We start from the raw sequence: 14,442 nt of genomic DNA, 5'->3' as shown, positions 1-14,442 counted from the left end.
GAATAGATAGAGTGGACAGCCAGCGCCTCTTTCCCAGGGCACCAATGCTCAAAACAAGAGGGTGATGTCAGAGGGAGGTGTTTCACCCAGAGAGTGGTTGGTGCATGGAATGCGCTGCCTGGGGTGGTGGTGGAGGCTGATACATTGGACAAGTTCAAGAGATTGTTAGATAAGCATATGGAGGAATTTAAGTTAGAGGGCTATGTGGGAGGAAGGGGTTAGATAGTCTTAGGTGTGGTTTGAAGGGTGGCACAACATGGTGGGCCGAAGGGCCTGTATTGTGCCATATCGTTCTATGGTTCACTATAGCCAAATTACCACTACTGCTTGAGGGCCTACAGAACATTTACATCAATGTTTTCTGCCCCTGGCTGTTTCCTATTCCATCAAAAAGCCATAAAAACACAGTTTGGAGCAGACCATTTGATGCTACTCATTAAGATCATGTCTGTTCTACCGCCACGTTGTTTTCTTGCACTATACACAGAAATTTATTACTGTTTTGAATAAGCTCTGTGCCCGAGCACCCACAGCTTTCCAGGGTAGAGAATTTAAAAAAAAATGTCCTCCCTCAAGTGATGAGATCTCTCTTCATCTCAGTCCTAAATGGTTTGCCCCTTAGAGACTGTGATCCCCTGGTCCTCAGCCAAGGAGAACATCCTCCCTGCAGCATTCCTGCAATATCTTGTAAGAATTTTATAAGTTTGAGATCACCTCGTTACAGAATATAAAGGCTAAATCAACTCAATAATTCTCATTGATGCAGGATCTCAACTCCAGTCCTGATGCAGGATCTTGACCCTAAATGTCAACTATCCCTTTGCCTCCACAGATCCTGCCGGACCTGCTGAGTTCCTCCTGCACGTTGTTTTTTTGCTCCAGTTACCACCATCTACAGTTTCTTGTGTCTCTTTTCTCATTGGACATACCTACATCTGAGGAAATTATCTGGTGAATCTTCATTCCACCTTCTCTACATCTTCTTTTGGGTAGAGAGCGCAAAAATGGTCATGGTACTCATTCTATGTTATTCTGTGTCTTACTGAAATTATGTAGTACTCTGGAAGAAGTATGGGGGAAGTGGTGGGCAGTTAAATCTGAGCCCTCAAAGAGGACTCATGGTCTCAATCTGCAGCTTAAGTTTAATCCCAGACATACCAAGTGAAACGCAAATACAGCCCATTCTATAAATTGTAATTCTATTTGCTGCATTCATTGAAAAGTTACTTTAAATCATGACAGTAAAGTACAGAAGGACACTATACTTAGGAGCTACCCACTACAACTTTGTCATTAGTCATGCTGAAAACCTTTCAACTGTAATAAACAGAAAAAACTGCATCCAATTCTTCATTTGTTCTCCATCAAGTACACTGGGGTCCCCTCAACTCAATCAATAAAGACCTTGATTGAATTGTCAGAATATTCTGTTTCTATTTCCAATATTGAGGTGACCTGGAATGTCTCCCTGGATATTCCGTTTCCCTCAGTTAAGATCTAAAACGCCAGATTTATCAAAATGCACATGAAATACTGGCATTTTTTCCTGCACTAAAAACTTAAAATTACAACTTAATCTAGTCAAGAAAAGCTCATGTAATGACTGTATAAAATACAACTGGCCAAGTTGTTTGTTATTTTAGATCCTAATGCTAGAATCTAGCAGCAGTCTGAGAAGAACAAGTGGATTTTCGTAATTCAGATTACTTGTAGTTCACACCAAGTCCTTGTTATCTGCTGATTTATTATCTGCAGATCTGCATACCCATGAGATTGGTTGTGCATTAGTACGAATGCTGACAAATGTAATGGAGTGAATTATCAATGGTCAGTGTGCAGCGGAAGCCAGGGTTGAGATCAGCTTATTTTCATAAGCTGAAACATACAGTACCACCTGAAACTTGCTTAACAGCTGTTATACTCATGGAGAGGTTGACCTCTGTATGTCATTGCCAGCAGCCTGAGAGGCATCTCCCACTTGTTTTTAAAGCTGTAAGTCGTCCCTGTACCTTTCCCTTAAAAACAACAAGGACTTGGTATATTCACAAAATGCAATATGTTCAAAATACACAAACAAATGCACACATCTTAGAGCAGATATTCTTGTATAACAGAATTTCCATCACGGAGCAACAATTTATCAAAATTTATATATATATATATAAATAAATATATATAAATTCATATATATATATATGAAAAAAAATCACAGCTGGAGTGAACTACTGGACAATTGCTTGAGCAGCCAAACCATACTTCAAAAGGGCTTGGACAGGAAGAGCAACGATCTGGAAGTCAAACAAAACTTTTTCCTTGCAAGGCGTACGATTTATCCCAATATTTTCTATTTCAAGAATTATTTGCGAGAAAAGTTTTGCTTTATTTTTCATTATCTCAATGCAGATGCATCACAATATTACCTTATTGTAAATGTAACAGTTGGTAAACATGGTATTGAAGTCTTGAATACATTCCTGGGCGTTCAAGTAGTAATTGTTTTCCAAGCGCTTTTTAATTGTTCCCATATCCATAGGATGTTTGATGATTTTATAGTAATCCTGAAAAAAAAAGTTGTAAAGGTAAAATTTTAACTTTCAAAATAAAGAATTTTTACAGCACAATTCATTTTGTCAGTGGTTTTTAAGACCGTCATTCGTGTTTTTGGTTTAAATTATACAAGCTGGTGATAAGCTAGAGCAGTTAAAGAACTCATTCATCAGCACCACTGACATACCACTGTTAGCAATGCTGTTGCAGGTACAGTGCATCAGATTTTTGTGTTGAAGTTTACACATGGTCAATTTCAATGTCAGTAAAACAGACTAGAAAAATTATAGTAGGGACTCGGGTTGGAATTGAGCACTCAAGATGACTACAGCACTCATGAAAGATAAACAGAACAAGTCTTAATTGAAAACATGAAACTTCATTGAATCAATTTGTTTTTGGATTGAGAAATAAAATTTGAAGAGTATCGCTGATGAACAACATGTCTGAGAGCCAGAGTCCAAATGAACTATCATAGCAATTTCCAAATACAAGCATCTTTGGGGCCACTATATTAATCATGCTCAGGATCTCATCAACATCAACTTCCAAAATAGTTTCAAGTTATATGAGAGAAATACCCCTAGGCAGGTTTTGATTATTTTCTGCAATGTTGCTCATAAATCAATGCAGTAAATATAAAACACAAAAAATAAAGACATAGAATCCAGCTTTCCGTAAATACCAAATGAAAAACCTATGATTTTAAGAACATGGTTTTAATCATGGTAAAAACAAGAATCCCCATCTTGAGTTTTACAGTTAAAAATCAGCTATGATAAATTACAAGTATTATTGCTGCAAAACAATGGGGTCAAAGGCAGAAAATTGGAAATTGAAAATTGGTAGATTAGATTAAGTCAATTTAAAATGTTAATAGATGCAGTTGCAACAAGGTGTTCATCATTGACTGTCCAGGGAAACATGCCTGTAAGCAACCAAACTGATTTTAAATCCATTATACCGCATGAATATCTCAACACTAGCTGCTCCTTTTTCTTTATATGTGGCCCTCAGGTTTAAAAATGACTGTTTTCCATGCTAATGCCAACAAAACATGATCACCCTTTAACTGGCCCCATCAACCCATTTGACTGGATGATTCAATCCTTCAACCTGGACTCACCTATCACAAATAATTCTTTATCCTTTTATCCCATTGTACTGTAGCAATAATACTTGCAAAGAAGCCATTCAGCCCACTGGGTCCATGCCAGTTCCTAGGCACCATTATCCCACTCCTTAATTTCCCTGCACCCCTAATTTTTCTACAGTTAACTTTAACTGTAAAACTCAAGGTGGGGATTTTTGTTTTTACCATGATCAGTGGAGGGAAGCGCGTCAGCCAGGAGGTTAAGGGTGTTTGGCTTGTAACCAAACACTCTAACAAACTTCTACAGGTGTACGATTGAAAGTATCCTGACTGGTTGCATCATGGTCTGGTACAGCAATTTGAATATGCAGGAACGCAAGAAGCTGCAGAGTAGTGGACTCTGCCCAATACATCATGGGAACATCCCACCTCACCAATTGGTAATATCTACAGGAGACACTGCCTCAAGGCGGCAACATCCAAAGAGCCCCAATATCCTGGCCACACCGTCTTCTCGCAGCTACCAAAGCCTTAAGTCTCACACCATCAGGTTCAAGAACAGCTACTTCCCTTCAACCATTTGGTTCTTGAACCAACCTGCACAACTCTTATCACTACCGTTTAGCAACACTAGGACCACTTTGATAACTTTATGCTAAAATCAACTTTAATTTTATTTTGTTCTAATTGTGTGCTTTCTTGTAAACATAATGTATAATTTATGTTTCGTTTATGTTCTTCTTCTGAATGCTGCTTATATGATGTTATGTGCCTGTGGTGCTGCTGCAAGTTTTTCATTGCACCCGTGCACACATGTACTTGTGCATACGACAATGAACTTGACTTTGACCTATCCATCCTTCCCTCCACCTGTTCTGCAAATTAAAATTACTTTTTCTCTCTCTTTCCCAGTTCTGATGAAGAGTCTTCAACCTGAAACATTAACTCTTTTCTTTCCACAGACCCAGCAACTAGAAATCATTCAGTTTAACCTTGCAGTGGAGAAACATTCAGGAATGTTAACCAGAGGCAAATTAAGCACAAATTGTAAATTGATGTGGGAAAAACTAGCATGGATTTGTTAACGGCTAATTTAACTAATCTGAATTTTTTTGATGAGGAAACAGTGGATCAGTGGAGGAAAATGCAATATGGCTTTTCAAAAGGATATTAATAAAGCACTGCAATAATAAGCTGTCATCAAGATAGTGGAATAAAGGGGCAGTGGAGCACATATAGAAAATTTGTTAAGTAAAAGAAAACAATAGTCAACAGCTTCTTTTTGGACTAGAGGGAAGTACACAGTGGTGTTCCCCAGTGGGCTCTAACCAGAATCACAGCCTTTGTCAATTTATATTCATAGCTTGGGTGTATAGGATACAGTAACCAAATTTGTAGACATTACAAAACTTAGAAGCATAATGAACTGCAAGGATGATGGTAACGGAATTCAGAAGGAAATGGATAGGCTTGTGGAAAGAGCAAATGAAATTTAATACACAAAAACATGAAGTTTTACATTTACATAGCAAGAATAAACTAGAGCGGAATTCTGGAAGTGATACTGGGGTAGAGAGTTCTGGAGGTCTATGTACATTAATCATTGAAGTGGCAAGGCAAATTGAGGTGGTGTATAGGATTCTTTGGTTTTAGGGAAATCATGATGAACTTTAAAACATTAATTCAACCAGATCTTTTGCATTGTGTCGAGCTCTGGTTGTCAGTCTTAAGATAGTTATGAAGACTAAAAAAAATGCAAGTAATTGGCCAAAGAACCAGAAATAGGGGGAAGATTTTCTTTCTTTAAAAATGCAGGGAGTGGTTAGAATTTGAACCGCAGTTTGTGTTGGGATGGGGTGGGCAAGAGGAGGCAGATTCAATTATAGCACTAAAAAGAGAAGTAGATAGGTGCTTGAAAGGATTGAGGTCTATAAAGAGCAGGAGAGTGGGGCTTGCTCAACTGCTCTTGCAAACAAGCAGAATGAACCCAATGGGTCAAATAATGACCTCCTGCACTGTAATACATGATCTTCGTATCCACAGGATAAATAAATTATGCTGCAAATGGTGTTGAAATAGCATCGGATGGAGTTGAAGATAATTCAGAGCAGTGAACAAAACCAACAAAAAATGTTGAACTATATAGCAAAGCAACAATTATGGCAAAATAAGTCCACTGATCCACTGTTTCCTCAAAAAATTTTCAGATGTTAAATTAGCCTTTAACAAATCCATGCTAGTTTTTCCCCACATCAATTTACAATTTGTGCTTAATCTGCCTCTGGTTTAACATTCTTGAATGTTTCTCCACTGCAAGGCAAAATAAGTCCTTTGGGTGGATAAATTAAGGCCAAATCATACCTACCTCCCTCCATAATTGTGATCAATTCCCACTGGACATCTTAATATTATACTACAAGGTATAATACCACCTTGCCAGCTTAAATAATTGATTCAATAAATTTGACAAATTGTGGACATTGACAAATTCCCAGAAAGCTTTTGGATTACCATAAAAGCAAAAATATTCACCAATGTGCTTCAGGCATGAATGTTAACTTATCTGGTCAGTGCATAATTTATTCCAGTCCCACACTATGCATTTGAAATTTAAGTGGAACAGCAAGCCACTCATTATTTTTGATTATACAAGAGAAAGGCTGGTCAAATGCAATCCAAGGACTCTATTGAAACAAAATTTGGGCAATCTCAGTCCAGTGAACCATGCAAACTTCTCATTAACAACTGGGAATTCATGTCCAAATTTAAACAACTGCTCCACAGACTAATCAAACTACAACTTATGACCTGTATAAGAATGATGCCATGGTTGAGGAATTACAGATACAGAAGCTGAGGATGTGAAGACTGAAGTGAAAAAGTTTTACAGGAATAGTTACGGTGATGAAAGATTCAGTAATAAAAGAGCAACAAGTCATTTGGCTCTTTGAACCTGCGCTATATTCATCAAGATCATGGCTGATCATCCAACTCAGCATCATTTTCCAAGTACAATCCCCATCTTCCTCAATTCACTTAATACCCAGAAATCTATCTTGTAAAGACACAGGAGGCTGTGGTTCAGCCCATCAGGTCCGTACCTGCTCCCTTTAGTCCCAAGCCCTCTCCTTATTTCCCGTACCCCTGCAACTTGTTCTCTCACACAAGCCTAACTCCCCCGTTAATTGTTTTGCTATTAACCTACATTATGAGTTACTTTACTGTAGCCAATTAACACCAGTACATCTTTGGGATGTGGGAATGAGGCAGCCAGAAGAAACGCAAGCAATCATGAAGAAAATGCGCAAACTCTGCACAGACAGCCCCCAAGGTCAGGATCAATAATCCTGTTTCGAATAAGCACAACTAATGACCCCTCATCCAGAAGAATCATTTTCTCTGCATCTACCCTATCAAGCCCTTTTAACCAATTTTTAAAAATTATGTTCTCTCTCATTCTTCAAGCCTGAGGAATACTGTTCCAACTTGCTCACTCTCTCCTCGTATGGCAACTCTCCATAGAACCAGTCTAGCACATCTTTACTGCATGCCCACTACATACATCCTTTCTTAGCTCAGGTGATCAAAAGTCCTTTTGAATACCAACACCAGGTCCTTCTGAATACTAACTCCTTTTAATTGCTCGCTATTTGAAGAAAACACCTTACATTTCCTCTACCAAAGTGAACATCACTCTTTCTCCCTGCATAATTTTCCACACCCTCATTCACTCACTTAACCTATCGAAATTACATGCCATTTCGCCCCCCCCCCCACCCCCACCACTCCCCCCGGAGCCCCAATGCATCTTACAGCCCACAGTACCACCCAGCGTTCCTTTCTGAACAAAGTTGCTTAGAATCATAATGGAGATCATATCTCCATAGGATGCACCATAGAAAGCATCCTATCTGGATGCATCACGGCTTGATATGGCAACTACTCTGCTCAGGACCGCAAGAAACTTCAGAGAGTTGTGGACACAGCCCAGCGCATCACGGAAACCAGCCATGGACTCTGTCTATACCTCTCACTGCCTTGGTGAAGCAGCCAGCATAATCAAAGAACCCACCCACCCAGGTCATTCTCTCCTCTCCCATCAGGCAGAAGATACAGGAGCCTGAGGGCACATACCACCACTTCTATCCCACAGTAATAAGACTAATAAGACTATGGACCTTATACAATGAAATGGACTCTTGACCTCACAATCTACTTTGTTTGACCTTGCACCTTATTGTCTACCTGCAATGCACTACCCTGTAGCTGTGATACTTTACTCTGTATTCTATTATTGTTTTTACTCTGTACTACCTCAATGCACTGTGTAATGAATTGATCTGTACGAATGGTACGCAAGACAAGTTTTTTTTACTGTACCTAGGTACAAGTGACAATAATAAACCAATACCATTCTTTCTGGCATCACTGAAACTGAAGATGATTTTTCACAAGTCAGAAAAATACTGCAGATGCCAGAAATCTGACATGGAAACAGAACATCTCTAGCTGTTCTCATTAATCTATCAATCAAATGGCTCTAGAAGTAACCAGATGACAATAACAAAAATAGACAACAGAAAATATATGGACCTCTGTTAGTCTCACCACACAGCCAACAAATAGGATTCACCGTGGGTCAATCATATGTGCCGTCTTACATAAAACCATCAAGTTCCTTCTGGACATTGGAGGGTTCAAACCCTTGGTTAGAGAATGGTCCTAGACCTCAAAAGGTTAAAAATGAGTAGGCACGGTTTATGGCCTCACCTTATTCTGCCAAAGTATTCCCTTAAAAAGGGAAACGAATCAGCTATGTACACCAACAGGTTTTCTCGCCTGTTCTGACTTGCCAGACAACTTGATTTTAGCTAATTATTTTTTAAACAATCCATTGTACCACCAAATCATCTATTTCCATTGCTGCTTAGATATTATAAACACTTAACGATAAGCCAATCCAGCAATACATTTTACACTATACTCCAATTTAATAGGACTGACCTCAATTAACAATCTGTAGGGCTATGGGAAGAGTCTGGGGAACAGAACAAGAATTGTTCATTCACAGACCTGGTGACTTAACAGGACAAATGGCCTTTCATGCTGTAATCATTGAGATTCTTTGATATATGTTGTCTACAATATTTCACTCCATAGACTTAATCACGTAATCCAGATCAATACAGTTGCAGCACTAAGGAAGAAACTTAGGCCAAAATGTTAAAACTAAGCCTTCTCAGGTGGACATAAAATTTCATGGCATAATTCAAAGAGGAGTGGTGCTCCATTGGAACTCATTAATCCATAAACCACCATAAACAGAAAGATTAATTGGTCATCACACTGTTTCTGGGGCTCTGTGCTGATTGGCTGCTACCTACGAAATCATGAAACAATTCCAAAATAATTCATGAGCTGCAAGGCTTTGAATTTTTTTTAATTATCTAAGAACCTACATAAATTAAAGCTCCCTGTTTAATTCAAATAATTGGATACTCTACTAGACATTTAGGAGATTGATTGAAAAGAAAAATATTCAGACATGCAATCTTAATTAACTTCAACATAACAAATGTTTCCCAAAGATTGAGTACCGAAGAGAAGCATAATTCATCCAAATTATTAACAACCTTTACACCAAAAGTCAAAATTATACAAGACACCCACGCTTTCAAAACAATTTTAAATGCCAGGTCTGAGCTAGTTCAATCCATGTGGTTTCTTTTCCAGTACTGCTGGTTTGTCAGGTCACCTAACACGTTTCCTAAGACTTGGCAAATTTATCAGTTTACTTGATTTACGTCAGTGACCCAAGCAGATTTACAACTACCCAGTGTTTACTTAAGCTGAGCCCCAAGTTGGAAAGTATCCAACAGGCACGTTAGTACTGGGTGCAACATAACTGGCAAGTGAAATAGTTTAATGAAATCTAATAACAATTTTGAAGTGAAAGCCTAAAAGACAATTTAACACAGTGATTGTAAATCTGGATTATCAGCAATATCAGGGCACAAGTTACTAACAGTGGAGTTAAATTCCAAAATCTTACAAATCTTCATTTGTTATACCAGTCTATTTTTCTCCCTCTCTTTATTGGAAGGAAATTAGTTTTGATTTGGATCGCCAAATTATCCCTTCCCACCTTATGGAATACATGAACAATTTGCACTGTAGAATATTCAATGTTAAATAGTTCTCTTTTCAACTTAAAAAACATCAGTGCATCACTGAAGTTGCTATTTTGATAGCTGTACCATCTGCTTTGCAAATACATGAAATTGAGTCACAGAAATTTAATGCCATTTCATGTTTTCTTCCCAAGGTCAAGAAATACCCCTTCCATTTCAGAACAACATAGTCTGGTCTGCTCTGTTCTAATACTTGGCTGAATGGAAAAAGTTTCAAACATTTATTCATTTAACAGGATCTAGGCATAAGTAAACCCAGCACTTACTGCCCATCCCTATCTGCCTCTAAGAGGTGATAAGCTACCTTCTTGTACTGCCGCTCCTCTGGTACAGATACTGCAACAGTGCTAATGGTGTACGTGGTCAAACCCAGCAACAACGAAGGAACAGTGATACATTTCCAACGCAGAATGGTGTGCGAATTGGAGAAGAACGTGCAGATGGTGGTGCTCCTGTGTCCCTGAAATTCCTTGTCCTTTTATGTGCTTAAGGATGCGGGCTTGGGAGGTGCTGTTGAAAGTAATGCTATGCATCTTGTAGATGGTACATGCTGCAGCTAGTGTATAGCGATGGTGGAGGGAATATAAACTAACTGCCTTCAATATTGTCAAATCTCTTGAAAGCCGTTGGGGGGTGGGGGGGGGGGGGGTGGAAGACATACAGGCAAGGGGAGAGTATTCCATTACACTCCTAACCTACCTTGTTATAAATGATTGCCTCACCACCACCAACCAACACCACCCCCCCCCCCCCCCCCCCCACAAAGGCAAGTTTCTTGGAGCGGAAACTCTCGCCTTTGCTGTGCTCCTGTACCAATAATGTGTATAACTGATCCAGCAGGGTTCTTGTCAATGGTAACCACCAGCAAGTTAATTGCGTGGGATTTTAGTGATCAAATTTCAATGCTATGTTTTGAACATGATCACTGCCTGCCATTTTGTGGCACAAATGTCACATGACATTCAAAGGCCCTTGCTTAAATGTTGCATCTCTCTACACAGGCCTGAATTCGTTCACTCACAAAGTAGCTGCAAACAGAATTGAGCAATCATCAGTACTTCTGACCAGTGGTTAAACAGTTGGTGTGTGGGACTGGGACATAGCTGACATAGCTGTGTCATCCTGTTCTGGATGATTGGTTAGTTCTGATGGCTAAGGGTACACCAATTACAAAGTAAAAGCCAGACTGCACTTGTTCTAAACCAAACATACCTAGCCAATTTTCCACAAGATCAAGTGGGTGCCAGCGTTCTAACTGTACTGGTACAGTTTGGCTAAAGGAGCAAGTAAATCTTGGAATCCTATGGTAGGAATACTGTTTGGTTCCTTAGAGAGCTGTACCCAACATTTTCAATGACATCACGAGTCAAATTGGCTGAAGACCGGCTTCCAGGTTGGGGATCTCGGAAGGAAGTCAGGGAGGATCATTCATTCAGCAATGTCGGATCACTGTTGTGAATGCTTGTCTTTAGCAGTCATACACCAACCCCAACCATCATTGAGAAGGGGATCTTCTTGGCGCTTCCTTCTAAACTGATTAAATGTACATCACCATTCATGACTAGATGTGGTAGGATTGCACAGCTTTGAACAGCACTGCTATGGAGAGATGCATCTGTCCTCAGTTGCCTGGTGATAATGAGGACAAACTGAGTTATCCCTCTTGTTGGTTCACTCACTACCTGCTGCAGATCCAATCTGACAACTATATCCTTCAGTACTCAGATGGCTTGAACAGTGATGGTGCTACTAAACCACTCTTGCTGATGGACATTGAAAACCTCAATGTATGTACATTCTGTGCCTTTGCTACTTTCAGTGCTTCTTCCAAGTGGACTGCAGGTGATAATCAGTTCATCTTTTTTTGAACCAATGCAATGTGAATTCACAGGATCTGGAACCAACATTGACGACATGCAGCACTACCACCTTCAGCCTGTGCACCTCTGTGCTGCCACTTCAGAGGCTGTGATGGATGCACTGGTACATTGTTTTAGCAGTTTGATTCTCCGAGTACAATTAGGATGTGGGATAGCTAACCCAGTTTAAACAGTTCACAGGTCATCCCTGGGTTATGAATGCCCTATTAATGGACACCCCTACATATGAACAAACTCCCATAGTATTATTAAATTCAATGTTCCTACAAATGGCAGAACCATTTTCCCCTCTCCACTTTTAGTCATTGTTCTTTAATTGGACAAGTGTACTTTTGATAACATTTACTACAATATCATGGACGTATGGGTACCATAGAGTAGATTTTCTGTATTTTCCAACTTAGACAAAAATCTTGGCTTATGGACATCTGTAAAGACAGAACCCATTAAGTGTGTGGAGACAACCTGTAATCATCAGTCATTAGGTGAACACAAGAAGGACTTTGCAAGACTGGCAGGGCTAGCAGGAACTTTGTTGCATCTGAATTTGGTGGTTAAGTCAGTACCAGGCAACCCAATTTCATTTTCCTTTTCAACACAGCAGCAATTGTACAACTTGCTATGCCATTTTAAGAGGACATTTAGGAGTCAGACACATTGGTGGGCCTGGAATCGCATATTGCCCAGACTAGGTTCAACAATCAATAGACTCATGGTCATTTCAGATTATTAGCTACCATAATGAGATTTGAAACTGCTGCACCACTACCAAGCCCAAGAGAAAGAAACGCCTGTGTTTTTATTAAGCTCCACTATGAAGCTGATGTAACATTATCAACAGAGCAAAACTTAATTTCAATGATGTCCCACTCCCAAAAGACTATTCTATTCCACAAGTGAATGAAGTGGAACTCCATCCTTAATATAAATCACCACAAAAACTTCGCATAGTAAGTGATTGCAGGAAAAATCTTTTTACACTACTTTGGATATTAACAATTTTTCCCCTAAACAGTTCTTTTTACTCCCCATATTAGTTATTTTAAAAATAAAAATCACTTGGATATCTAGATTGCCAACAATTTCATTTCACTTTTCCTCCCCCAATATGTAATGTGGGAAGCTTGAATTCGGTTAAATTCTGCAGTTACTACTAAGCCTTCTTAAATACCGGCAGGGAGTTCAATTCTCAAAAATTTGTTAAGAAATTAAATAAAGCAGTGAGCCATGAAATGTTATCAGATCTAAAGCAGCAATCTAGAAAGTTATTTAATACAGTTCTTCTATTAGTATGTAAAAGCTGGATGAATTCTACAATCTAAATACACAACAAGCAGGCAGATTATTAGTTTTGCCTGGCAGGATGCCGATATATCACTTCCCCATGGAAAGTTCAAAAAAAGGCCATAGAATCAGGAAACTGCAAGTCACCCCAACAGATGGTAACGTTTCAAGGTGCTATTGAAGTAAAAATTGTTACTCAGGTTTGGGGCAAGGATTTCAGACACAAAGTTGGCATAAGAAACATCTTGCATAGCAACCTGAATTCCAGGAGTCTGTCAATTCATACAAACATATGGACTAGGAGTAGGCCACTAGGGAAACTGAAATAAAACCTTGACAAGTCAGTAAATATCAGGGCTGATCTGGCTGTAATTGCAACTCCACATCATGCCTACCTACAGTAATTTTTCCACCCCTTAAGCATCTATTTAACAAAAAAATTAAATTATTCTGCCACCACCAGCGTTTGAGGAAAAGAGCTACAATGACTTGCAAAACTCAAACAAAAAGGTATACCCGTCTGAATTGGGCAAACTTTTCTCCTACAAAAGGAAACATCTTTTTCACACCCACCCAGTCAGGACCTTAAGGTTTTATTTCAATTTCCCTGTCACTTTTCTAAATTCCAACAGATATAAACCAAACCTAATTTTCTCTCATTCGCCCATTTGTGTTTGCAGTCCGGTCAACTGCTTCCAGTGCAACAACCACCTTCCTTAATTGAGAGAGACCAATACTATACACACTCCTTGTAGGGTCTCACCAATGCCTTCCAGAACTGAAGCATAACCTTCCTACTTTTGTATTCAATTCTCCTAACACTAAAGATTGCTTGCTATCCCCATAATATTAACCTTTCACAAATAATGCATACCCAGATTCCACTCCATTACAGAGCTCTGCAATCTCTTGCCATTTGGTGAATATATTTCTTCTTATTTTTCCTGCCAAAATGGGTAATATCACATTTTTCCCCTGATATTCTTCATCTGCCAGATCTTTGCCCACTTATTCAACCCAGCATTAAGCCATTGGGATTTTGTGTCCTCTTCACAACCTACTTTCCTACTTACTTTTGTGTCATCAGCAAATTCAGCAATCATACCTTTGATGCCTTCAGGTCATTTACACAATTTGCGAAGCCCCAGTACCACAGTGTGGCACACCACTCATGACATCATACCAACCAGACAAATCAGCTAAACAAAAGAAACATTATTCTCTCTGGCATTATTTCATATTATAACCTACTGATACCCAAGTAAAAGCCATTGTTAATATCGGAAACCCGCTGGAGTCAGACACAGGCTTTAATGTGAAATGTAAAATTTTTGAAAACATTGCTTTAGTGTCAATAAATAATTTCGTTCAGTTAATTGTAGTAAATTTTGAAGGTCATGGATCTGACACCATTTCAGTACTTTTGTATTCCTTTACAGCCTAGAAG

At 39.1% G+C, this 14,442-nt stretch overlaps 1 protein-coding gene across 7 annotated transcripts in view; it reads right to left on the bottom strand.

Annotated features, from left to right (window-relative positions):
• Nucleotides 1–14,442, bottom strand: part of brd4 (bromodomain containing 4) — a 151,570-nt gene that overhangs the window by 88,508 nt on the left and 48,620 nt on the right. For all 7 annotated transcript variants that reach the window (XM_052042196.1, XM_052042194.1, XM_052042195.1 and 4 more), the window contains one exon: nt 2,421–2,558. In XM_052042196.1, coding sequence (XP_051898156.1) covers nt 2,421–2,558 — 138 coding nt within the window. The remainder of the gene's footprint in view (nt 1–2,420; nt 2,559–14,442) is intronic.

This window comes from Pristis pectinata, chromosome 31 (assembly GCF_009764475.1).
Source record: "Pristis pectinata isolate sPriPec2 chromosome 31, sPriPec2.1.pri, whole genome shotgun sequence".
Lineage (NCBI taxonomy): Eukaryota > Metazoa > Chordata > Chondrichthyes > Rhinopristiformes > Pristidae > Pristis > Pristis pectinata.
The sequence above is the reverse complement of the archived record's forward strand: the minus strand, read 5'-3'. Positions and strand labels throughout refer to the sequence as shown.